General features: G+C 47.1%; 1 protein-coding gene across 4 annotated transcripts; it reads left to right on the top strand.

Moving 5' to 3' along the window:
- Nucleotides 1-574: 574 nt before the first annotated feature.
- MORF4L1 (mortality factor 4 like 1) lies at nucleotides 575-24,935 on the top strand. Of its 4 annotated transcripts, none has more exons than XM_088139273.1 (13): nucleotides 575-812; nucleotides 1,803-1,849; nucleotides 2,024-2,091; nucleotides 2,974-3,060; nucleotides 4,862-4,942; nucleotides 7,269-7,331; nucleotides 10,382-10,407; nucleotides 12,561-12,649; nucleotides 13,219-13,320; nucleotides 13,526-13,614; nucleotides 14,514-14,686; nucleotides 15,595-15,679; nucleotides 24,187-24,935. In XM_088139273.1, exons 5-13 carry the CDS (start codon nucleotides 4,884-4,886, stop codon nucleotides 24,269-24,271), a joined length of 771 nt encoding a protein of 256 aa, XP_087995399.1. In that variant the 5' UTR covers nucleotides 575-812; nucleotides 1,803-1,849; nucleotides 2,024-2,091; nucleotides 2,974-3,060; nucleotides 4,862-4,883; the 3' UTR covers nucleotides 24,272-24,935. The 4 variants fall into 4 exon arrangements, with proteins under 4 accessions (XP_087995399.1, XP_087995400.1, XP_087995398.1 ...); XM_088139274.1 differs by lacking the exon at nucleotides 575-812 and adding an exon at nucleotides 1,046-1,219; XM_088139272.1 differs by lacking the exon at nucleotides 575-812 and adding an exon at nucleotides 1,409-1,561.
- The last annotated feature ends 1,812 nt before the right edge of the window (nucleotides 24,936-26,747 follow it).

The following is a 26,747-nucleotide window of genomic DNA, read 5'->3' as shown; positions in this document are numbered from 1 at the left end:
CTGCCATCGTAACCGGAGGACTACCTGTAATAGTAACGCTTGTGAGCACTAATGAGAGCCAGCATGGGTTTGTCACAAATGCTGTAAATCATACCTGACTATTATTTTTATTAGTGAGCTGGATAAAGGGTTTTAGGGGATTATAAAATGTGCAGATGGCCCAAAGCTAAGACAAGCGGCTAACATTTTAGAAGAGAAGATTCAAAAAGGTCCAGACAAGTTTGAACAGCGGGCGGAAATAAGTTTAATAGGGAGAAATATACACCTTGTTCCTGGAGAGAGAGAAATGGAAGGTTCAGCAGGGATACCAGGTAAAAAATAATCTGGATATTCTAGTAGCTCGCAGGTTGACCACACATCGAAGGGCGTCCCCTCGAATGACCACGCGCTGTCCTTTGAGCCACGAGGCACCACCTTTAAAAATGAATCCAAGGGTCAGCCCGAGCATGAGCAGCCCAGACGCCGCGGCGGACGGGTCACAGGACCGGCGGGGCCCAGGACTTACGGCCGGACCCCCGCCCGTTCTCCCGTCCGTGCGCCCTACCGGCGCCGGCCCCTGGACGGTTCCGTAGCCCCGGCGCGTCCTTTCTGCCGCAGTTCTGCCGGCGGACGCAGCCTGGGGCGGACCACCTCCCGCTCCGCGCCCCGCGGCGCTTTGGCCGCGTCCCGGCCGACCCTGCTCTCAGCCGCTGCCGCTCGCTCCAGCCTGAGGCGCTTCAGGAGTCCGATCCTCCCTTTCCGCGACGCGGACCGCGAGCCCGACCCCTGGCCACCTCCGCGGCCCGGGAGGGTCCCGGGTTGTCCCGCTCCAGGCAAGGCCGCCTCCGCTCAGCCGTCCCTGCGCCCGCTTTCCCCGGTCCGGCCCGGCCCGGCCCGGCCCGGCCACACCTGCTCGGGCCGAGTTGCCGCTGGAAGCGACGGCGCTTCCTCCCCCCGCTCGCTCCGTCGCAGTCGGGCCGCGGCGCAGAAACCGCGACCCGGGTCAAGCCAGCCGAGCGCTTCGGCCTCGGCCGCGCCTAGAGAGGCCCCGGGCCGCTCGGCCGCGAGCCCAGCCCGAGCGCGGGCTTCCGCTGCCGGACCCCCGCTCGACCCCCGCACACCGCCTGGCGCGGCGGCGAGCGAAGGGCCGGGGCCAGCCGGGCCAGGAGGGAATCCGCGCCGGAGAGGCCGCGGGCGGAGGGCCGAGGCGGGCCGGGCAGGGCCGGCCGCGGGTCGGAAGGTGGGTCGGGGCTTCCCAGGACAAGCCGCCGGCAGGAGGCGAAAGGGAGCCGAGGTCGCGCCGGGGGCCTGGCGGGCCCCTCCGCCCGGCGCCTCCGCCACGGCGAGCGGACCGGCCCCGGGCAGCTCCGACGCCCGCCGCGGCCGCCGCTTCCTCGCCGGGGCGGGCGGGCGGGCGGACTACCGCGCCCGGCATGCCCCGGGGCCGTGGGCGGGGCTCCTCGCGCAGGCGCGCCGCCTCCCCTCTTGCCATAATGCGGCGGCGGCGGCGGCGACGGGAGGGGGAGGTCGAGTCGCTCCTAAATGGCGCCCAAGCAGGACCCGAAGCCTAAATTCCAAGAGGGTGAGCGGCGCCGCGGCCCGGCGGGGGCGGGGGGCTCCCTTTGCCGCGGGGTGGGGCGGGCGGCCGGGCCAGCCAGCCAGCCAGCCAGCCAGCCTCCTCCGCTCGGGCCGGCCCGGCCTGGCCTCGCTCCGGCCTCGCTCCGCTCCGCTGCTCCCGCGCCGGCCCGGCCCGGCCCGGCCCGGCCTGGCTCGGCTATGCTCCCCGCGCGGCCCCGCCGCCACTAACGCCCGTTTCCGCGCAGGTGAACGGGTGCTGTGCTTCCACGGGCCTCTCCTGTACGAAGCCAAGGTACGTGGCGGCCCTTCCCCGCAGGGGCGGCCGGCGGCCGACCTCGGATGGGAGACCACCGGGCGATCCCGGGCTGCAGGCTCGCCCCGGGCGCCGAAGAAGGCCGAGGGCTCCCCGGAGCCGAGCCTCTCCCGCTCGAGGCGGTCTCTCAGTAAACGCCTCTCCTCCTTCTAGTGCGTGAAGGTGGCCATCAAGGACAAGCAGGTGAAGTACTTCATCCACTACAGCGGCTGGAATAAGAAGTGAGTACCCGCCGCGGCCAGCTGCCCCGGAGCGCCCCGGGCCCTTCTGGCGGCCCCACCGCCGGAGGCGCCTCAGCCGGCCTTCCGGCCCCAGAGGTTTGGACTTGCTTGTGATCCTGGGATTTTTTCTTGTTCGTGTCTGGCGTGCATTCTTTTCACGCTGCACAGTCTCGTTATCTGTAGCCTTTATGTTGGAATCGTGGCCGTAAAGGTTGGAGGAACCTGGAAGACCGTCTAGTCCGCTCCGCCCAGGGTAGGAACCCGCCACTCTAGCCTCCCTGACCGGTGGCTCTCCAGCCCAGGAGAGGCTGACCGGTCCAGCGGAAGAAGATCTCTTCCCATTAGGGGGGTCTTCCTGATGGCTAGCTGCCTTGTAATTCAAACCCATTGTTTCCTCTCCTGTCCAGACAATTCTGCCCCCTCTTCTGCAGATCAGCCATCCAGGCAGGCGTCCTGTTTCCTTGCAGTCTTGTCTTCTCCAGGATGAACGTACCCGACACCTTCAGCTGTTCCCCCTAACTTTTTCTTTCCGGGCCCTTTGTCACCCTGATTGCTCTCCTCTGGACAAGCTGTGGGTTAAGGCCCCACACTCCCAAAAATGTGGGGTCCAGAACTATTCTAGAAGTGATTTGTCCAATACAAAATATTGTACTATAACTTAACTTTCCTTGGAGAGTAGAATATGAACGCACAGCGTTGTATGTATCTGAAAAATGGGTTAGTTCGGTTTCTGATTTCGGTGTGTTGAGTTAATCTAGCCGCTGTGTATTTAGCTGTTGCCCTATTTGAAGCTGCCAGAAATAAAGGCAGAGGTCCCCGCCTTTTTTATGAAGTTACAGCCTCCGTGTTATGTGGTCCAAAAGCTGTTCCGTTTTCTTTCAGCTGGGATGAATGGGTTCCAGAAAGCAGAGTCCTCAAATACGTCGACACCAATCTGCAGAAGCAGAAAGAACTTCAAAAGGCCAATCAGTAAGTATTATCCAATAAAACCATTTCGGTGTAGAAGATTGATGAGGGTTGGTCGACTGCATCCAGCAATTCTGTTGGTTGGTGATAGGCACCTAAGACAGGTTCGAGGTCTTAGCGGCAGATACTCAACAACCTGGGGTTCAGTTCCTTCATGGAGACCTGTGTAATTGCTAAGATAATTGGAGGAATTACCTTGCCATTTGTAATGTGATCACCAAACCTCTGTGGTGGCTCCCACGAGCCCAGCGTTTGAATGGTACCAACTGTGATGTTTTTTAGGTCCTTGTTAAAGTCTCTCTGCATCCGGGTCTTCCCTGCGTGAGTAGTCAGTGTGCAGTGCCAATCTGAGACTTGTATTAGACTGAGGCTTTTAAATGTTTAAAAGCATTTAAGCTACTGCAGTTCTGTATGTTACATTATTCACCTTTAATCCTTTTTCTACAGCTCCGTAGCAGTGAAGCAGTGAATCTCGCCCTGACAAAAACGTTACCTCACATTTTTTTTCTACTACCCTTTTTGGGGTTGCTGCCACTAGTTTCTTCAGTTCTGTCTTCTGTCGCATTTATGACGATTCTTACTAGATGCTAGCAAAATGACAGGTGTTTTTATGGAGGGTGCTGGCTAGAATGCACCACTGACAGCCAAATCGGGTGGGGGGCTCTTGCTTTACTTTCCACCAGAGGAGCGAATGAGAACTGCTGCCCCCTTACTTGGTGGAAAAGAGATGGAGTCTGGCCTGTTCCAGCAGCTGTTGGAAACCAGAGTGGCCCATATTTCCACCCCCCTGCCTGTTTTTTGGCTTTTGGCTCGTTCTAGAATGTGATGTTTTGTGATTCAGGGTTCTCTGTTAACTGCTCCAAAGAACATGCTTGTCCTTTACTGTGACCACTCTGTCTTATTGTTAAATGTGTTAATCTTTGACATCCTAGGGAAGAAAAATATCAGTAATCCTTCTTTTTAAACTGTTACACCTTGGTTTTTTAATTTTTTGGATGAGGGTGGGCACACTGCAGGAACCAAAAACAAAAAACTACCCAGGTAGTAACAAGAATATACAAATAGGGTTAGGTACATCTTATTTTTCAGTTCAGGGGGAAATACCTTTATTTTCTGTTGAATCATTTTTCTAGGTGGAAGAAGTCAGTATATTTTGGTTGGCAGTTGGTGTTGTTTTGAGTGCCTGTGTTGTAGCCCAGTAATTTTTGGAGTGTGGCCTCCCCGGAACTCCTTACTGTGCATCCCACCTCTAGCTCAGGATCACCCAAGCTGGAGGGGTTGGTTTGGCGGACTCTCCAGGGGACTGCTGTTGACGGCTGCCTCCTTTGTGGGCAGACCCTTGGCTCAAGCACAAGGATTGTTTTGAGCCATAGTCGATGCTCCCTGTGGAGGAAAGTTAGACTGGGAGGGAGTTGAAGTCCTTTAATTAGAGGTCAGAATGGCTTTCCTGATTCCTACAAGGCCCATAATCCCTATCCTGTCTTTAGGTAAAAGAAGGGGAAGAGTCTTACATTTATGGAAGTAGTCATTTTAAGTGAATTACTTCATTTAAGCTGAAATCTGGTGACAGTTGCGATTGTGCACGTTGTAGTTTTGCTGCCCTTTCGGCCTCATTCTTGGAATGATCTCTCCTGCGTGCTGCACAGGGCCAAAGACAGCCCTGGTCCTCCAAAGAAGTACAAACTCCTCTTGCAGCAGCAGGAGGGGCCAGAATGTTCTTTGGGAGGGGCTGCCTTCCTTTCCCCCAGTAGGGAGATGTACATATGTGTCTAATTAAACCTTCTTCACTGCCTTCCTTTCAAAGGGAACAGTATGCGGAAGGAAAGATGAGAGGGGCTGCTCCAGGCAAGAAAACGTCTGGACTCCAGCAGAAAAATGTTGAAGTGTAAGAAAACGTTATTTTTTTAAAATGCTTTTTCTTCAAACCCTTTCATCTAGAAGATCATAGCAATCATATATCCAAATCTTAAAATGGCACCATGCATGTGAAATGTTGCTTTAGAAAATGTAGCTCTTATCCATCTGGTCTGAAACCTTTGCTCTTTAAATAGTAGTTAGTTGACTGTGAACTTCTTCCAAACCTCTTCGCTGTTACAGTTTTGTTGAGGCTGGATCTATAAAACTCAGAATAAATGTGTTGATTTTAAGTGGAAGAATTGCACAACAGCGTTATGTTGTTGTTGTTGTTTAGTCGTTAAGTCGTGTCCGACTCTTCGTGACCCCATGAACCATATTGCGCCAGGCCTTCCTGTCCTTCACTGCCTCCCTGAGTTTGCTCAGTTTCATGCTCATTGCTTCAGTGATGCTATCTAACCATCTCATCCTCTGCCGTCCTCTTCTCCTTTTGCCTTCAATCTTTCCCAGCATCAGGGTCTTCTCCAAAGAGATCTCTCTTCGCATTAGGTGACCAAAGTATCTGAGCTTGAGCTTCATTATCGATCCTTCCAATGAGCAATCAGGGTTGATTTCCTTTAAGATTGACTGGTTTGACCTCCTAGCAGTCCAGGGGACTCTCAAGAGTCTTCTCCAGCACCACAGTTCAAAGGCATCAATTCTTCAGCGCTCGGCCTTTTTTATGGTCCAGCTCTCACAGCCATACATTACTACTGGAAAAACCATAGCTTTGACTATGCGGATCTTTGTCGGCAAGGTGACATCTCTGCTTTTTAATATGCTATCTAGGCTTGCCATAGCTTTCCTCCCAAGGAGCAAGCGTCTTTTAATTTCATGGCTGCAGTCTCCGTCTGCGGTGATCTTGGAGCCCAAATAAATGAAGTCTGTTACTGCTTCCATTTCTACCCCTTCTATTTGCCAGGAATTGATGGGTCCAGATGCCATGATCTTAGTTTTTTTAATGTTGAGTTTCAAGCCAGCTTTTGCACTCTCCTCTTTCACCCTCATCAAGAGGCTCTTTAGTTCTTCTTCACTTTCTGCCATTAGGGTGGTATCGTCTGCATATCTGAGGTTGTTGATGATTCTCCCTGCAATCTTAATTCCGGCTTGTGATTCTTCCAGCCTGGCATTTCTCATGATGTACTCTGCATATAGGTTAAATAAGCAGGGTGACAGTATACAGCCTTGTCGTACTCCTTTCCCTATTTTGAACCAATCGGTTGTTCCGTGACCGGTTCTAACTGTTGCTTCTTGGCCCGCATACAAATTTCTCAGGAGACAGGTAAGGTGGTCTGGTACTCCCATCTCTTTAAGAATTTGCCACAGTTTGTTGTGATCCACACAATCAAAGGCTTTTGCATAGTCAATGAAGCAGAAGTAGATATTTTTCTGGAACTCTCGTGCTTTCTCCATGATCCAGCGAATGTTGGTGATTTGATCTCTAGTTCCTCTGCCTCTTCTACAACAGCGTTATAAACCACATTAATTTTGCATTGAGCTACAACCTACAGTCATTTGGGGCTTTGATCCCAACAACTTTTAGTCTTAGACAATTTAGCTGTGGGTAGGACTTTTCTCAGCATAAGCTTTTCTTTAGATGCAAGTGACTTTTCAAATCTGAATCTATTCTTCAGATTAGTTGAGGGCAGAGAATCACCTGGATTCTCTGCCCTCAACTAATACTTGGGTCCCTTTCCAACTGGGCATGCTAAGTGGGCCTCATTTGGATGGTGCTACCCTCTGGATGTTTCCTTTCAGAACTCTGAATTTTTAGAAGGAGGTCCCCTAAGCTGTTTTTCAAGAAGTAGCATGTTATGACCAGAATTCCCTTCTAGAATACTGCACTGTTTGTTGAGTGCAGATCTTGTATTTATGTATAACTCTATTTATGAGCAGATGGTGAACAGCAGTAGCGGTTATAATACTGGTATTGATTTCAAAACTTAACGACTGAACAACAACAATTGATTTCAAAGGGAAACCTTCTCAGCAGCAGTTCTTCCTCTGACCTTCCTCCTTTTCTTCTTTGAGAAAAATCCAATTTTTGTAAGCTTAAAATCCTGAGGGGTTGCATCTGTAGATAGATAAAACCCACTTAATTCAGAGAGTAATTTGTATTAACTGGATGCCCTTCTAAGCAAAATAATACTAAACGTTTTTGGGGACTGGCAATATTAATCTATAGGCTTGCTGTCTGTCCTGGAGCTTGTTAACTTCTGTAAGGTGGTACCATTTTTTCAAGCTGAACTGTGTTCTCTTAAAAGTTCCATGTATTGGGTCTGACACTCTCTCCTTAACTCAACCCCCATTGTGCCTAGATTTTTCAGACGAGATGGAGCGCATACAGTTTGCAGTTTGGAGACCCCTGCAATATCGACGCGGTGAGTTAAGGATTGATTGTCACACCAGGATCTGCGTCCTGAAATCCAGATTCCCTTGCTTCTTTAGATTTTCTGTGGAATTTAGTTTAAAATTTCTCTTTCTCTGCAATGTGATGAACTTATTAAGAAGTAATGGCATATCATTCCTTGAGTTACTTAGTAGAGAAGATACTGCTGGAATTCAGAACTTACATTGACTCAAAAGTGTTCTTCCTGAGTTTTTTTTTCCCCTTAGGTGATCAGTGGATTGTCCCTTTTTAAACCGTATACTTCTTCAATTAGTTCTAGATGTGCGAATTTGATTGAAACAATATTCAGATGTTGCTATAGATGATGAAGTAGCAACCCCCAAAACGCATTCTACTTGTGGGGTGGGTATAGCATATTGATGAAGTTGGGGGATGCAGCAAGCCATTCCATCAACTGGCATAATCAACAAGTTCAATTTCTGCTACGCAAAATAATTAGCTATATACAGTGGGGCAAAAAAGTATTTAGTCAGCCACCAATTGTGCAAGTTCTCCCACTTAAAAAGATGAGAGAGGCCTGTAATTTTCATCATAGGTATACCTCAACTATGAGAGACAAAATGGGGAAAAAATCCAGAAAATCACATTGTCTGATTTTTAAAGAATTTATTTGCAAATCATGGTGGAAAATAAGTATTTGGTCAATATCAAAAGTTCATCTCAATACTTTGTTATATATCCTTTGTTGGCAATGACAGAGGTCAAACGTTTTCTGTAAGTCTTCACAAGGTTTTCACGCACTGTTGCTGGTATTTTGGCCCATTCCTCCATGCAGATCTCCTCTAGAGCAGTGATGTTTTGGGGCTGTCGCTGGGCAACACGGACTTTCAACTCCCTCCAAAGGTTTTCCATGGGGTTGAGATCTGGAGACTGGCTAGGCCACTCCAGGACCTTGAAATGCTTCTTACGAAGCCACTCCTTTGTTGCCCGGGCGGTGTGTTTGGGATCATTGTCATGCTGAAAGACCCAGCCACGTTTCATCTTCAATGCCCTTGCTGATGGAAGGAGGTGTTCACTCAAAATCTCACGATACATGGCCCCATTCATTCTTTCCTTTACACGGATCAGTCGTCCTGGTCCCTTTGCAGAAAAACAGCCCCACAGCATGATGTTTCCACCCCCATGCTTCACAGTAGGGATGGTGTTCTTTGGATGCAACTCAGCATTCTCTCTCCTCCAAACACGACGAGTTTAGACCAAAACGTTCTACTTTGGTTTCATCTGACCATATGACATTCTCCCAATCCTCTTCTGGATCATCCAGATGCTCTCTAGCAAACTTCAGACGGGCCCGGACATGTACTGGCTTAAGCAGGGGGACACGTCTGGCACTGCAGGATTTGAGTCCCTGGCGGCGTAGCGTGTTACTGATGGTAGCCTTTGTTACTTTGGTCCCAGCTCTCTGCAGGTCATTCACTAGGTCCCCCCGTGTGGTTCTGGGATTTTTGCTCACCGTTCTTGTGATCATTTTGACCCCACGGGGTGAGATCTTGCGTGGAGCCCCAGATCGAGGGAGATTATCAGTGGTTTTGTATGTCTTCCATTTTCTAATTATTGCTCCCACAGTTGATTTCTTCACACCAAGCTGCTTGCCTATTGCAGATTCAGTCTTCCCAGCCTGGTGCAGGTCTACAATTTTGTTTCTGGTGTCCTTCAACCACTCTTTACTCTTGGCCATAGTGGAGTTTGGAGTGTGACTGTTTGAGGTTGTGGACAGGTGTCTTTTATACTGCTAACAAGGTCAAACAGGTGCCATTACTACAGGTAACAAGTGGAGGACAGAGGAGCCTCTTAAAGAAGTAGTTACAGGTCTGTGAGAGCCAGACATCTTGCTTGTTTGTAGGTGACCAAATACTTATTTTCCACCATGATTTGCAAATACATTCTTTAAAAATCAGACAATGTGATTTTCTGGATTTTTCCCCCCATTTTGTCTCTCATAGTTGAGGTATACCTATGATGAAAATTACAGGCCTCTCTCATCTTTTTAAGTGGGAGAACTTGCACAATTGGTGGCTGACTAAATACTTTTTTGCCCCACTGTATAACATCCTTAGGAGTCTCTAATCTTGCTGGTCATGTGATTCAAAGTTTTCATAAAATGATGAAAGAACTCTTAGGCCGGAATAGGATGAAAGACTGCTACCACAGATTACATTTAAATTGCTAGTAATATTTGTTTTGATTCTGTTACTGCAGATGAAGGCCTGACAAGTAATGAGGAAAATGTACTAACTATAATTTAATTGGTTAAATCTTATATAATTGGTTATCTGAGGAACCGCCTCGCCCTGGTCATCTCAGCCTGCCCCACTCGGTCCAGCAGAAGGGGCAGGTTGCAGACCCCACCAGTCAAGGAATTTCAATTGGTGGGGTCTAGGCAGAGAGCCTTTTCTGCTGCAGCGCCCGCCCTATGGAACATCCTGCCCCCTCCCTCATGGCCTTCAGGAAAGGGATCAAATCCTGGCTCTGCCAGAAGGCCTGGGGGCCAGAGGGGGGCCCGCACCTGTGGAGATGGCTGCTGGGGTGATGGGTTGTCCCCCCCCCCCGTATCTTACAGGTTTTTTAGGGCTAAAATCATAGGAGGTTTTTAGGGCATTTTTAATATATGTTTTTTAATTATTTATAGATTGTATCCATGTTTGGAGAGACCTGTGTTTCTTCTTCTTTTTTATTATTGCGAGCCGCCCAGAGTCACCCGTTGGGGGAGATGGGCAGCATACAAGTCTGAAAATAAATAAATAAATAAAAATAAATAAATAAATACTTCTTGTTCTAGCAATGCTGAGAATCCATCTTCTTCAAACATCGGTTGTACAAACTTTATCCTACTTTGATGGCATTTTTTAAAACGTGGGCTTCAGTGGCTTTGGAAAGTGGTGGTCCAGCATGATGTTCTAGAGTTAGTTGAAGTGACTGATGCTGACTGATTGAAGAGTTGTGGGAAAACAAGAAAAAGGAAATAAAAACAGTGGAACTGCTTTGCACGTGCAGTAACAGTTCTCTTTTTCTCTTTGGCAGGAAAACCAAAAAGAACAAACAGAAAAGTAAGAACTGTTTTGTATGGCTTTTGAATATTTTAGTCAACATTCCAAAAAAGGATTTTGAAAAAGGTGGAAATAACTTAGCAACTTGCCCATAATAATAACCCCCAAATTAAATTTCCGAATTTCAATCTCAAATAAAAACATCATGCATGTTTGCTGCACAGAGAATATTTATTTGTTAGATTAATATCCTGCCTTTCCTGTAGGCGCTCAAGGTGGTGTATGTAATACTCCCTCCCCCAATTTTTCCCTACAACCACAGTCCTGTGAAGTAGATAATTTGAGCAGAGAGCAATTGGGCCAAAGTCACCCACTGAACTTCTGTAGGTGTGGGTGGAATCAGGGTCTTCCTGGTACCAGTTTAACCCATCACCTGCACACTAGCTCTCGCAGCGAATCTGCCAGGCCATTAGCTCAAGTGGGGTCATGTTTTAAGGTTTCACGCATTCCATTTGCCCCTTAAACTCCTCAAACTCTCTCCCCCTAGGTAATTTAGAATTTTTGGTCCTCTTCACTTGGTGGAGGGGGCCCTCTGAGGCCACACAATAGTGGGAAGTGGCTCCTGGGGCACACTTTGTGCATTTCTGTGCTGGACCCAACAAAGAATTTTGGGTTAGGCTTATCTGCAGATGGGGTTATCTGTGAGTGTATATGGTAATTCTTGGTACTACAGTTTAACATATTAAATACGTTACAATTCATGTGCTAAAGGCCTTCATACTACATGTCTAATAAATAAGCATTAAGAAATAGCTTAGCTTCCTTCCAAGTTATGCAAGGTAGGTGTTGTTCCTTTACACATTTCCTGATTGGGCTTGAAACGCTCCTATTACGGTATCTTTTTAAAGGACGGATTGGTAAGCGATCAAAACTGTTACTAATTGGGGGATAGCCATGTTATGAACTATACAGGTAGTCCTCGACTTATGACAGCAATTGGGACCGGAATTTCCATTGCTAAGCGATGCGGTCGTAAAGCACAACTGCATTGCTTAGTGAAAGCAATCCCTGCATTCCTGATTGGTGTTGTTAACCAAATCCCATAGTCATTAGGCGAGGCATCTTCTTGCCAGCTTCCCACAACTGAAATCAGTAGGGAAGCCAGCAAGAAGTTGTAAGCCCTAAGCTCGCAGGCAGGTAAGTGGCTGCTGCCGGGTGGGGGAGGGTGCGAGGGGGTGCGTGAGAGGCACCGTGTGGGTCGGGGAAGGTGTGCAGGGGTACAGTGAGGGGGTGTGAGAAGTGCTGTGCAAGTAGGAGAGGGTGCATGGGGGTGTGCAAGTGTCCAGTGCAGTGTGAGCGCAGAGGAGCTAGGGGAGGGTGTGTGGGTGGGGAGACTTCTCCCAATAATTTGCGACCTTCCCTGCTGGCTTCCCCATTGACTTTCACAATGGGGCGACTTGTCACAAATGGCGATCACATGATCGCGGGGTGCTTGACAACTGGTTGTAAGTGCAAATGGGTTGCCAAGCACCCAGATTGCGATCATGTGACTGTGGGGGTCCTGGATGGCTGGAACTCTGAGGATTGGTCATAACCACCATTCATTCAGTGCTGTCATAACTTGGAATGGTTGTTGACCGAATGGTTGTAAGTTGAGGACTACCTGTAGAATTGTTCATTTTCAGCCGGTGGCAGTACTAGCTGGAAATTACAGTTTTAACTCAGTGCATCTGGAGGTGGGGAAAAGATACACTCAGTTAAAAATGTTGATAGCCCTCAAATCCTAGTTCATTTAAGATTTAAATGATCAACTTTAAATATATTGACGTCTTCTCTTAAAAGTAATAGTTTTGGAGAAAAGGTTGAACTTGAAGGCATTCTGTTTGATCATAATTTTGGCAGAGGCATTGTTTCACATATATGAGAAAGGTTGAGAGTATTGGTTGGGTCAAAAGATTTCCAGTCCCTACTAATCCAAACCTTGCACATTTAAAAAAACGCCTTTGCAGTTCTTAACAATATTGAATAATGGAGAAGAAAACAGTTTTGTATGGAGGTTTTTTTGGTAAATGTTTTTAAAGGGGTTATGTAATGGGCAGGGCAGTCTTTCAGGTCTGTGACATTTGTTTCTGCTCTAAAGCGGCATGAGGGGGAGTGCAGTTTTTGAAAATCCTTAGCTTAAAATACCACCTTAATTCTGTTTGTGTGTTTAGCTCCAGGAGTTGGCGAAGGAAGCAGTTCCAATGAAAACCCTCAGCCTCCCAGGAAGAAAAGAGCTCGAGTGGATCCTACAGTTGAAAGTGTAGGTCTTTGGACTCCTGGGTTCCCTTCCTCGGGATGCAGCCATGCCCAGCTGCATATGATCCACTGGGAGGCTGCTGTGCCCTTTGCTTGCAGAGCCCAGGAAACGGTTTCGGGGGGGGTCAACCAGGCTCCCCTTGCTGAGCTGTTCACCATTTTCTTCTCTAAGCTGAGGTTCTCTGAATTAACTGCCAGAAAGGACATATGGCCAATTTTTGCACCCTCAGATCACCTCTGGGGGGAACCCCAAGAAATGCATGACTTGATTCTTTGTTCTGCTGGTTACTTTCTCTTTCCCTGGTGGGTTCTCAATATAGCTTCCTCTGTGGGTTCCCTGCCCTGTTGCCTTTTGCATATTAGCAGGGACAGTTCTTGTACCTCTCTAAAAGACACACACTTGGATTTTGTAGCAAAACCTTGTGCATCAGCTGAGATCTTAGTTACCCTTCTAGGTCCAAGATAGCACGTGGCCCTTCGTGACTGCTTAGTTTTGGGAGGCTTATGCACAGAGTTCCACTCAACTCAAATTTAGTATCCCAGCATTTAAAGTTTGCATTTCTGTTTCTCCAGGAAGAAACGTTTATGAACAGAGTCGAAGTAAAGGTAAAAATACCAGAAGAGCTGAAACCATGGCTTGTAGATGACTGGGATTTGATTACCCGCCAAAAGCAGGTGAGTTTGCAATTGTGCCCTTGATCGGCTGGCTCCTTCAAATTGTTTGCAGTGCTGTTTCAGCTTGATAATGCCCTATTATCAACGTTTTAAATGTCCTGAGATCCTTGGTTGCAAAGGCACCCAAGATGGCCAGCCTTCTGGGTTGATGGATGGCCCTTTTTTATCAGCCTCTGATGGTCTCTAGCTTTTTTTTTCCCCCCAGCTCTTCTACCTTCCTGCCAAGAAGAACGTTGATTCCATTTTAGAGGACTATGCAAACTACAAGAAGTCCCGAGGAAACACGGATAACAAGTGAGGAGCAAAGACTAGAGCAGCTGGTCTGCGCTGAAGGGCAGGGCAGCCTGCTGATGACAAGCTCAGCTTCCTGGCCCAGCTCAGGGCTGGGCAGATAGAAGCTTTCTCCTTGCTTTGGGGAAGCAGGAATATGCTGACTCTCCAGATGCTGAGGAGGCTGCTTAAAACCACACAACTATCAAAAGTCTCAGGGTGGAATGTTTTGCCACACTGCAACCCATTTTCAGCTCCCCTCCCTGCTAAATGCAGGGCAGCAAGGGCAGCCCGAGTCATCGATCCAGTGGACTCCTGACTCGGGGGGCCGCCTCACTCTCTTGGATCTGTTCACCGGAAGAGCCGTGGCAGCTACAGAGCTGTTTAACTCCGGCAGATCCAAGGGCTCTTGCTTTGTAGGGAGTCAGTCTAGGCCAGCGCAGGCTGCTGAACGGAAGGCTGCCCTGGAATCAGTTGGCCGGCTGTCTGTGCCCAGAGCCCTGTAATATCCCTTGGATCTCTCTTTCCTTCCAAATGCAAATGTTTCTTTGTATTTTCGCTGCTTGCCAACTGTGATGCTTAACTGCTGTGAGGTTGGGGAAACTGAAGGAATGAATTTCCTCTCTCGAGTGACGCATCCTTTCTGTGTCTCCCCAGCACCTCTGATGAAAGCCTAAAGCTCTTCCATTCCTTGAGAAAACCAAATGCCCTAAGGCAAAATGCTGTCATTCCCCACCCTCTGGCCGACAACTGTACAAAAGGCTGCTAATCTTGGCATTGCCCTCATGTGATTTGCAGCAGTGCCACCTGCCATCAAGTCACTGGCCATATCCTTTGGGCACACACCTCTTGGGGGTCAGGAAAGCTCTCTCTGGTTCGTGGTTTCTTACAATATCTTTGTTGTTGTTCTGGCTGGGCATCAGAGAATATGCTGTTAATGAAGTTGTGGCAGGCATCAAAGAATACTTCAACGTCATGCTGGGGACCCAACTGTTGTATAAATTTGAGCGGCCGCAGTATGCAGAAATCTTAGCGGATCATCCTGATGCACCAATGTCCCAGGTCTATGGAGCACCACACCTCCTCCGGTTGTTCGGTATGGATTACAGTTTATGCACCAAAAAAGCTGAAAGATCTTTACAGAGGAACCCTCCTCTGGCCAGTACATTTTTTCACATCCACCATTGCCTCTGTCTTCTTTGTATTTGCATTATTTTTAGGCCTCTTTTAAAGCTGTCAAGGTTTAAAGAATCACTCTGCAACTGTGGTAGCAAAATTGAGAGTTGTTATTCTTGAAAAGTGTGGCATCAGATAAACCCTGAGAGGGGTTATTTCCTGATCAAGGTGACTGTAAGGTTTCTTGATTCCTCTAAGATGGAAAGCAGTATGTCAAAACCAAAGAGGGCTTCCAGTGACAGAAGGTTTCTTGTGCAACCGCCTAAATGGTTCTGACATCTGCTAGTGACTCCTCTGTGCTTTCTTCCATCTTTTTTTTCCTTACCTTCAGAAAATGAGTGGAAAGTTGGAGTAGACAGTGCCATTGGCCTGGTGCTGTTAGTCTGGAAGACTGAAATGTTAAGGGCTGTGTTTTGAGCAGTTCGAGATACTCTTCCAGCAGAAACGTTCCTCATCTCTTCTTGAGGCAGCTTAGATGAAGTGGATAAAGTTGATAGAGATGAAGTTGGGAGGCAGCTCTGTGACAGTGGGATGAATGGGAATTGGGTAGGGAATGGAAGGCTGGGGATGTGAGAAAGAGGGGAGGGTGGGGCCAGCTGCTCCTCGGTACAGCACCCCGACCCTCTAGCCTGAACTAGTTGAAGTAGGCCGGCTTTCCGCAGGGGCAGGAGCCCCTGTTCAGCAAGCACTCTCTCGTCCCTGGGTCTCCCCCTCAGTAGCACTTATGGGTACTGAACTACCTCAGCTGAAGTTTGAATTGCTGCTCCTAAAAAGCCTGCAAACATGTTTCCTTGATGTATCTTTTCTTTTCATTTGTATCTGAAACAGTCAGGATTGGAGCAATGCTTGCTTACACGCCTCTTGACGAGAAGAGCTTGGCCTTGCTGTTGAACTATTTGCACGACTTCCTAAAGTACGTATAAAGATTACCTTTGACCTGTCAAGCAGAGTGATGTATGTTGGTACTTGTGAAAATCTGTGCAATGTTTGTGTGAGGGCTTATAGCCAAGACATCGCCAGGAGCCGGATGTAGTGTGCCACACCAACAGGGTGTTAGGACTGTGCTGTCTCTTGGCCTGTGTTCGTAACAGATGGTCTCGCCTTGTGGGACATGGCCATTAATTTAGAAAATCTCTTCAGTGGCTGCCCCTTTCTAGCGAGAGGAGGCAGGCAGGGAGCGGGTGTCCACCCCATAGTTCCCTTGGTCCCTAGCTCATTGTGCCACATCAAAGAAATATTTTAAAGTGTGATGAGATCTGGTCATTGCGGGGTGAATTTTCTTTTTCTGTGCCTTCCAGTCAGTGTTGACTCTTGGTGACTGCCTGGACTAGTCCCTGCAGCTTTCTTGTACAGCTGGAGAACTTCCTTAGGATTCTGCTACTGTTTACAGTGGGGACTGATCTGTCTGAGGAACAGGTGACACAGTCCCTCTTAGATGGGGAGAAGGAGAAATACTTCTTTTGCTGTCTACGTGGAAGGGGAAGCACCCTTGCAGGGGAAAGTCTAACCTGCTGGAAAGAAACCTTGGGTTGTATGTTGGTCTTCATGAAGGAGGCAACCAGCTAGTTAGTTCTATTCGCGGGCCTGGAAATCAGGGTCATGAGACCTGCTACCTTTTTCTTTTCTCTTTTGGTCTGGAACAGACTGCTGTTTTTTGTTTCATCTGTTTGTCCTACAAACGTTTTCTCTCTTAAAAGATCTCCCCTTTCCTCAGTAGCTTTTCTTTCCACTCTTAAAAAGAAAATCCAAGCCAATTCCCTGTATGCTTTCAGAATGTGCATGCTTCGTTTCCATCTCCAACTAATTTGCAGATCTCTGTTCCAGTTGTCTTCTGCTGGAGAAAAAGGTTCCTCTCATTAGCGGAGGCCAGAGGCTGATGTTGAGCCCACTGGGTCTTGCTCCGTTTTTTCTGGGTAATGAAGGATCAACTCTCACTTGACCTGTTCAGTAAGGAAGATGTAGTGAAAGGTCAGAGGCATTGAGTAACAAACTTTCAAATAACCGGCTGCCCAGTATTGAGAGGGTTATTCCTTGAGAGTTTATGCTAGTGATCTACCAGAGATCCCTTGGCTGCTCTCTTTCCTGGGACAGCAGCATGGCTCTTTAAAGATTCCAGTGAAAACTGTTTGCTTATAGACCTCAAAAGATAGGCCACCCTGGTACCTCAGGACTCCTCTGTCTTCAGCCCTTCCCTGGGCTTTCCTCCCTTGGTGGAAGACTGGCTTCAGAATAAGGATTGGGGCCAGAAAGCTCCATGCAGTCTACTTCTCAGCCAACATCCCTGCGCTAGTCTGCAGCAGGGAGCTAGTCAGGGTGGCTAAAGCCCTGGAGCAAGTCTGCTCCCCACCTGATTTAATCTTTTTTCCCTTCAACGTTGCCTGCTTGAGAGCTGGTGTCCTTCAGGATATCCCATGGCAAACACACGGGGGCAAAGCAGACACCCCTTTCCTTTTGAACTGAGAGAAGCTACTTGCAGCCAAGGGAATCCACAATGCTTCCAGACCTGTGTAGTCTGGATCCAAATTTCTCGAAAAGTCCTAGGCCACTTCCCATCCTAGACCTGCCTTCCAACTTTTATTGAAACAGTTATCACAACTCTGACTTCCACAGCCCGCTGCTAAGAGCAGGGCTTCAGGGCTTCCTCCATTCCCGGAAGGAGTTTTCTGAAGACCTTTGCATATGAAAACTGTTTCAATAGGGATCCTGTTCAGGCTTTCCCTCCCAAAGCTGATGAAGAAAATCCAGCAACCTCACACCTCCAGATCTTGGAAAAAACAGGTCATTATCATAGAGGCCTTGTCTCCTATCCTTTTTCCTAGGGTTCCCAAATGGAAGGAATATACAGTACAGTACAGCAAAAGTTTTAGACAGGTGTGAAAAAATGCTGTAAAGTAAGAATGCTTTCAAAAATATATATTGTAATTGTTTTATGTTTATCAATTTACAAAATGCAAAGTAAGCGAACAGAAGAAAAATCTAAATCAAATCAATATTTGGTGTGACTACCCTTTGGCTTCAAACCAGCATCAATTCTTACACTTGCACACTTTGTACGCTTGCACAAAGTCAGGGATCTTGTAGGATTAAACTCAGGTGTATGATTAACCAATTATACCAAGCAGGTGCTAATGATCATCAATTTCATATGTAGGTTGAAACAGTCATTAACTGAAACAAACAGCTGTGTAGGAGGCTTAAAACTGGGTGAGTGTCAGGCCTAGCCCAAGGAACTCGAAGAGACCATGTAAATTCAGTCTAGCAATGTTTATTAGCTACAACCTCTAGCAAGAATCTTCCCAGACTGAAACCCCAGTTCCCAAGTAATGCCAGCCACAACATTGTGAATTCCTCAGGGAGGTGCCAGTCTCATCCTCTTATCTCTCCCTCACGCCTCAAGAGATGAAAGAAAATGTTTTTCTCCCTGAGTCTGGCCTTCATAATTCCATTCCATCCTAGTGAGGAACAGCCAAACTCTGCTACTAAGGTGAGGTTGTGGAAGGCAGTTTCATGTCACAGGTGATACACCATGGCAAGACTGAGCACGGCAACAAGACACAAGGTAGTTATACTGCATCAGCAAGGTCTCTCCCAGGCAAAAATTTCAAAGCAGACTGGGGTTTCAAGATGTGCTGTTCAAGCTCTTTTGAAGAAGCACAAAGAAATGGACAATGTTGAGGACTGTAGACGCAGTGGTTGGGCAAGGAAACTTAATGCAGCAGATGGAAGACACATCATGTTTACTCCCCTTCGACATTGGAAGATGCCCAGCAGTGCCATCAGCATAGAACTGGCAGAAACCAGTGGGGCCCAGGTACACCCATCTTCTGTCCAGAGAAGTCTGGCCAGAAGTGGTCTTCATGGAAGACTTGCGGCCAAAAAGTCATACCTCCGACATGGACACAAGGCTAAGTGACTCAACTATGCATGAAAACATAGGAACTGGGGTGTGGAAAAATGGCAGCAGGTGCTCTGGACTGATGAGTCAAAATTTGAAATATTTGGCTGTAGCAGGAGGCAGTTTGTTCATTGAAGGGCTGGAGAGCGGTACAATAATGAGAGAGAAGCATGGTGGAGGTTCCTTGCAAGTTTGCGGCTGCATTTCTACAAATGGAGATTTAGTCAGGATCAATGGTGTCCTCAGTGCTGAGAAATACAGGCAGATACTTATCCATCATGCCATACCATCAGGGAGGCGTGTGATTGGCCCCAAATTAATTCTGCAGCAGGACAACGACCCCAAACATACAGCCAATGTCATTAAGAACTATCTTCAGCATCAAGAAGAACAGGGAGTCCTGGAAGTGGTGATTTCGCCCCCACAGAGCCCTGATCTCAACATCATCAAGTCTGTCTGGGATTACATGAAGAAACAGAAGGATTTGAGGCAGCCTACATCCACAGGAGGTCTGTGGTTGGTTCTCCAAGATGTTTGGAACAACCTACCTGCCAAGTTCCTTCAAAAACTGTGTGCAAGTGTACCTAGAAGAATTGATGCTGTTTTGAAGGCAAAGAGTGGTCACACCAAATATTGATTTGATTTGGGTTTTTCTCCTGTTCGCTCACTTTGCATTTGTAAATTGATAAACATAAACAATTACAATATATATTTTTGAAAGCATTCTTACTTTACAGCATTTTTTCACACCTGCCTAAAACTTTTGCACAGTACTGTATATGAACAACTTCATGATGGTCCACAGATTTCAAATAGATGCCCTTTATAACAGCAGGATGACTTCTACTCTATTGTTTTTTGGGAAGTTACCTGCATTCCTTATAGCAGAGTTAACTGAGATTTTGGATGCTGGTAGGCGCAAGGCCTTCCTCTTTGCCCCATAAATATTTTCCAAATTAAAAATTTCTCTCATTAATATCTGTTCTGCTATTCCAGAATTAAACTTCCTGTGAACAGAATGTCCAAGTTATTTTCACATCAGGTGTCAAATGATGTCTGGACACTTGCATTAGAAAAGTGCGATTCATGAAAAAGCTATGGGATTTAGTAGCACAGGTAGCTTATTTCAAAGACCACGTAATATAGGGATCAGGACCAGCCCAGGAACCCATTGGTGGTGGTTTGGTGGATAGGCGTATTTCTTGCTTGTTGCAAAAATCTACCAAGAGATCACAAGCAAAACATTTAAAGCAAAATACAGGCAGCGTATACAGTCCATCATATTTCCAACTATATTCAGAGTCACTTTGGATCTAGATCCTCAGGCCTGTTCGCATCCCCGAAAATTACTAACTTCTCTGCCACTTCTTTGGGTTTTTACCCAGGGTCAGAGACCATGGGTACGTTAACTTTTCCTTGATCTCCATAACTGTTGCAAACTCCCCTCAGACTTTCTCTAATCAGACCAAACACTCCAACAATCCTTGCCTTAGTATTAACACTGCGTCTCTAAAGGCTATTTCCTCTGGGGCTGTACCCTAAGGCGGCCTTCTGGGTAGAGGAGAATCTTGAGGCCAAGGGTATAAATACCAGTTTCCATCCAAATTTCCATATAAGGATTTTAAAAATTAATTTTGAGACCTGGATTACCTCATGGCGTTAACTTAGCATGAGAAAATATTAAAAATGCTATTTCCTAGAAATAATGTACCACAATCTTTAAGTTGATGTAATAATGAGAGGAACTATTTGAAATCTACACTATTTTTATCCTAAGGGAGTCCAGACTAAAAGTTGTCATGTTTGAATATTCTCGACCAGGGGTTTTCCAAACCTTTCAGGCTATGGAACCATTGTTTTTAAAAAGTGCTAGCGATAGAAAATTAGCTTTGTTTTAGCCCTTCATTTCTCACAGAACCCACCAAGTTCTCCATAGAACGCAGTTTGGGGAAAAAATTGTTCTAGAGGACCCCAAGGAGAATTTCCATTATAGGAAGTCATCCAAAATGTGGTAGTAACCAATAGATGTTCAAAATGATACAATTCAAGATTTGGAAAACCAAATCCCCCCCATCTTTTTAATAGACAGCTCAATTTTTGTCTTCAGAATTGAAGATCTCCCCGAATTGAAGATCCTCACAACTGTATGAAACATGGTATTACATTTTTGAAAATATGTTGCAGATATATGTATCACAATTCCACACAAAATCTTTAATGTTTTAGGAAATATGTTCATTTTTAATATATAATTTTTTTGAAAATTTTAATTATAGAGATAAAAACTAATACAAACAACTCAGAGAAAAGAAAGTAAACAGTAAAAAGTGCAAATAAAAAGTAAAAGAAAGGAAAGAAAAATGAAAAAGTGAAATAAAGCAAAAGAAAAGAAATATATAAAGAAGTGACTTCCAATCTTCATCACAAGAAGTATAAACAAGTTTGGTAACTCTTCACCCCCTATAAAATTATAAACAGATATCTCTTCTTCCCATAACCCATCCTTTCTCTACAAGCAAATCCAGAAGACATCAACTTTTCAATTCTGGGGTCAGTAAAAAGTCTGTAAAGGGTTGCCAGAATTTCATAAAAACATGTCTTATTTTAACCTTGATCAAATAAACCAACTTTATATTCCTTTTACCTCTGAAAATCTTACTCTTTAGTTCATTCAAATATTGTACGATTTGATCTCTCTTCAATTCTTCTTTTTCCCATTGCATAGGCTTCTTCAAGGCTTTAACAAGCCTCTTTTGTGAATCCAGTAAAAAGACATTATCCAGGTCATGGAAATGCGTTCATTTTAAGAGTGTTAATTTTGGCCTGAAAGGATGGCATTTAAAGACAGCTATCTGTCAGGATCTAAAGAGATCTTACCTGTTTTGTTCATATTTAAAGTGATTATCTGCAAAATATTCTGTTGGAAAAGAACTCCAAGATAGTTAACAAAAATTAAATATATACAGTTTCAGATACAAAATTGATAATTGCTTAATGATGCAGTGAAACAGTTTTTACCTATCGGCCTCAGTTCCAACTTGGTTCAATTACTTGAATATCCTACTGTTTTTCCAAACAAATTTATCAGTCCATCAAAGCTGGAATTGAGTCATGAAGTGCAGACCTAATTGAATGAATAATACATTAGTATTATTTAGTAGTAGTAGTATTTAGTAGTAGAATAATAGTATTCTAAAGAACTATGTAAACCATGAATGTTATAATCTTGTCTAATGGCAGGGGTGTAAGGGGAACGTGGGCTTCTATGCCTACTGCCTTTACACAGTAGAAAAGTGGTTTAAAAATATTGTTAACTTTCACTTCGAATGTAGGAGGTGAATATACAAACTGGACCAATTTTCAGGAAATTCAAACATAAAAACCTTAAGTTTTAGGAATAAAGGGATCAGAATTTTTTTGTACCATTCCACAGGAAGTCCATAAGACATGGTGCCTTACCATTCCTCAGCATTAGGGTCACTTTTTTTTTAGTTTACCGGCAGCCAGAGCGGGCGCTAATTCTTGCTGTACAAAGTCTAATTGTGGGAGAGGAGCGAGGGTTTCTGTGGATCTTGACGCCAGGCTTCAGTGAGCGCAGCCTAGAGTGCGCTTGCTTTTCTGTAGCTGTCTTGCGCCCTGGCTTTGAGGATCTGAGCTCCAAAGGCACCGCGGCCCTTTTCACACGAAGCGCTGCCTGGTAGGCCCGCCACCATCCCCCGTGCACGGCTTCGACTTTTCCCGCCAGATGAAGGGCTTTGCACCACATTCTCTTTGAAATGCTCCCAGGCTCACTGCGTAATACTGTCACCCAGATGTCAGGCTGACAGGCCTGCAATTACCCAAGTGCTCTTTTCCCTCTCTTTATTATAGGAGTGATGTTTGCCCTTCTCCGATCACGCAGTTCTCGGGTACTATGCCAATCTGCCCTGATTTTGCTAAAGATCAAAGGAAGGGGCCTAAGGAAGTGGGCATCCACACCCCCTTGAGATCTGGGATGCAACTGGTCTGGACTCAGGTGCCTTCCTGGAGGCCACGCTTCTGGCCCTTGGGCTGCCGCCCCCTCCTCTTGGCAGCTGTTCGCTTACGTCCCTTTGCACACCCTCCCGCTGGCGAGAAGACGGAAGCAGCTGAAGAGCTCTGCTGCCATGCGCTGCCAGTGTCCCACCCTCTTCTCCTAGCAGGGAGCCCCTGCTGCCTCCTTTGGCTACCGACTCAGCAAAACAGAACAAGCCCTTGTTCCCACTTTCTTTGCAAACCAAAGTTCCTTTTGCCTTTTAGCCTCTCTGACTAAAGGTGAAGAAAAGGTGCTAAAACCTTGGTCTCCTGCCCTGTGTCTTTCAGGCCTTTCATAAACGTCGTCTTTGAGAGACAGGAGAATAACACCACTCTAGCAAAGGTGTCTGAGGCCTTATCACCTGCGTAAGCCACGTCGTACCCCCTGCCCCGCCAGAGATGGCTGCGTATGCATTTGGTGCTGATTCTTTCCATGACAGATTTGTAGGAAAGCAACATGGACTAACCCTTCTAAGTTAGATACCTTTCTGTCTGCAGAGGCAGCCAAACAATGGGATTGCAACAGCATGCTTTCCTTTAATCATAATCTCAGCCACCATATTTTCTGTCTCCTACCATGGATATCAGCTTAGCTAGATCAGATCCTGTGTTTGGGCGCCTTCCTCTCCCCAGCGTTGATGAGATGCCTGCGTGATCTCACGGAAGTATCAAAACCACACCGTTCTGCGGGCGCTTGTGTTGCATCAGTTTGGGCAGGATGCAAGCGCGCCATCCGTCCTGGTCCTCCTGCGTTTGGGGAGGTGAGGCTGGGGCAGCTTCAGGCTCAGCCACAGGCCACACTGGGGGTCCTGCTTTTCCCGATTCCTGCTTTTTGGGGGCAATAAGGGGGATTAGCCCAGTATTTGGTGCCTGCCCAGGCAAGTCTGATGTGGTGGTGCGGGGTGTGGGGAGCAAATGAGGCGCTTTCTTTGCATTGACGTTTGCCGTTCACTCCCCAGGCCATCACCAGAAAGAATAAAAGCACGTTTTTAGCTTGCTTGTTTTCCTTTGAGAATATATTTAGGTGGAAATGGGAGCGGGAGGTGAATCGTTCCCACGTCGCCTCTTCAGACTTTCTCCCCCACATCCACACAGATTTGCTGTGGAAAACTGAATGTTGCCACTGAACGTCAGCAGTCATCCTGGGGTCCTGGAGGGCTTGAAGCGGCAAGCCTGCAGCAGCAGGCCCCTGTTGCTGTACGCGCTGGCTGAACACGAGGGCCCTTCTCCCCGCCCCATCTCCCCTGCTCCCGAGAGGCCTTAGCCGCAGTTTTGGCCTCGGCCGCCATTCTTCAAAAGCGTAAGGAGGGACAATGATGCAGGACGGCAGGTGACCAAGGTATGAGCTGGGTGGATTCTGGAGCGCTGAGCAGGGGTGCCGTGAGGAAGCTGTGAAGGAGCAGGTGCCGCGAGGCTGGACCTCCTGGGTGTCTCTGTTAGATTCACATCCGGGGCTTTTCCTTCCTGTACAGGTATTTAGCAAAGAATTCCTCGGCATTGTTCAGCGCAAGCGACTACGAGGTTGCACCTCCAGAATATCACCGGAAGGCTGTGTGAGCTGCTTGGTATAACAGTGCACAGGAGACGGCACGTTACTGGAAGAGATCCTCTGATCTCTGCAGCTGTCCCATCCAGTTCCACATTTGTCCACGGTCCCTTTCTTGCACATGTGTTTCTGCACAAATGCAGAAGTATCGGGTGAATAGTGTTTGTGTCTTCAGGTGGAGCTGCCACCGTCCACGTCCCAAGGGTTTTTCTTCAGGTCTGGAGGAAGAGAGGCTCCTGGAACGCTTCGTTGCGTCGGGTTGATGTTGGGATGTCGATGGAAACGCACTGTTGTTTCATAGCCTGAACTCCTGCATGCTTCTTGGTCCGTTTTCCTTGAAACAAAGCCTTACCTGCTGCTGATGGTTTGGTACCGTGTTGTCGTCCTTTCCCACAAACAAACTCTTGCTGCCAGTATTGGGGGGGAAGGGAGATCAAGCACAGATACGGGATGGGTGGGGGGGGTCCTTGTGTGCTTTCTTGGTGTTGGGAGGGTAAAATGTTGTGAACAACGTCTGTGTTCTTTGCATAGCTGAAGCATTGTGGGATTAGTACTGGGGAGGGTTGAATGTACCTTCTAGCATAGGAGGAATTTACCATTGGCCCCCCAGGTATGATGATACGGTGTTCTCTGGAGGAGATAGGTACAAGTCTCCAAATAAAATTTTCTACTTCAGCTATTAGAGACTTACGTCTTTTTGTGCTTTCTGCAAAGCCACTTTTAACTTTAAATGTTGAAGGGCAGCCAATTCTTGCCATAATTCCATACTAAAGAATTCAATCAGCAAGCAAAGAAGAGCAGTCTGCTGAGGAAACAGCAAGGTGATTGGGAAGAATCGGCAGATGTGGGGTGCTTGTTTGTGATTTTTATAGCCCATCCTGATCCAGAACTCTGGGTGGTGTCTTGCAAGGATAAGAATAAAATCTGGAACCCAGAGCCCGGCTGCCCCTGCTCAGCTAGGTTTTGGGAACGGGCCTGTTTTTCCACTACCAAATGGTTCTGAATGGTGGTGGGGCAGACCTGGCTGGTGTTCAGCAGCAACCCTTTAAGGCCAAGCGCTCCAATGACCCAGTGGCCAGGTCTCCAGGATGGGGCTACCAAGGCAGGAAAGGAGGTTGCCACCAAAATGGAGCTCCTTTCCCCCACCCAGTAACCCCCCTGTATCTCCTTGACCTGACAACCACGGGGTGCCACAGCTACATTCGACACGCCATAGACTAATAGTTCTGCTCACCAAACATTCTTTGTCTGACAATCTTTCTATGATTAGAGGTCCGCAATTTGGTGAATCTCCCACTTTGTCACAAACCGCGTACCATAATTCACCACATCATCTATCATCGTCCAACATCTGTGACTCAGTATGAAGATGAAGGGAATGCACTGAAACTTTCTTGCTGGTCCTCCCCCCACCTCCCAGCCTGCAGTCTCACTGTGAACCAAGGTATCCTCACTGCTATACAGGTAGTCCTCGCTTAATGACCCTGATTGGGACTGGCAACTGCCACTAAGCAAAGCGGTCGCTAAGTGGAAAATTACATGACCAACTCTGCTTTCCAGCCGGAAAGAGACAGGACTACTCAGTTTCACACCTTCAGCTTTTGTTTGCCTCCTAATTGCTCCCTGCCCTTTGGAAGGCTCAAGTGCCTGGTTACTGTCTTCTACGTATCGAAAGCAATGCGGTCATGCTGCGGCCCAGGGCTGGGAGCTGCAGGCGCACTATGCAAACAGCTTATGGTACTCTCTTGAAATCTCTTCCTCTCCCCCCCCCGCGCAGAGCAGAGAGATTGGAGAGGGATTTCAAGAGAGTAAGCTCTTCTACATGTGTGGGCAGCAGGAAATGGTCAGGCAAAGGGGAAATTACCTACAGAAACTGCTTGCTTTTTTTCCCTCCCTGCCCCCTTGAACAGCAGAGAAATTGGAGAGGAAGAGATTTCAAGAGAGTACTGTAAGCTGTTTGCACAGTGCCCACAGTTCCCAGCCCTGGGCTGTGGTGTGATCACATTGCTTTCAACGTGAAGTGCAAACAGCTTACTCTTGCAATCCCTTCCTCTTCAATCTCTCTGCTCTGCAAGGGAGGAAGAAAAGAAAAGAAAAACGCAGGACAACACGTACTGACGTGAATGGCGATCGTGTGACTGAGGGACACTGCGAAGGTTTTTTTTTCAGCACTGTCATAGTGATCGCTAAGCAAGCACTACCTGTAGTATGCAAGCTCTTCAAAGAGGCATCACTGGAGGTCCACCTAGAGCCATTCCTGAATGCCTGTGACTCTACAACATAGCCACATCTCCCAGAGACTTGTGTGCCCCATGCTTCAGCTCACTGCTGGCAGACCACTTTTTAGAAGCCTCTCTAGCTGGCCCAGGTAAGAGAGGTCCATACCTTTGCTCCTGATGCACCCAGCTTCCGCCGACCCTCCAAAGACACTGGTTCCTTTCACTGTGGCTGCTTTTGTCTGTGAGGGCCTCCCCTTCCAAAGTGTTC

The sequence above is a fragment of the Python bivittatus genome, unplaced genomic scaffold, assembly GCF_059951505.1.
Source record: "Python bivittatus isolate LINGU-HERP-01145 unplaced genomic scaffold, Pbiv_v1 ctg000210_np1212, whole genome shotgun sequence".
Classification (NCBI taxonomy): Eukaryota; Metazoa; Chordata; class Lepidosauria; order Squamata; family Pythonidae; genus Python; species Python bivittatus.
The sequence above is the reverse complement of the archived record's forward strand: the minus strand, read 5'-3'. Positions and strand labels throughout refer to the sequence as shown.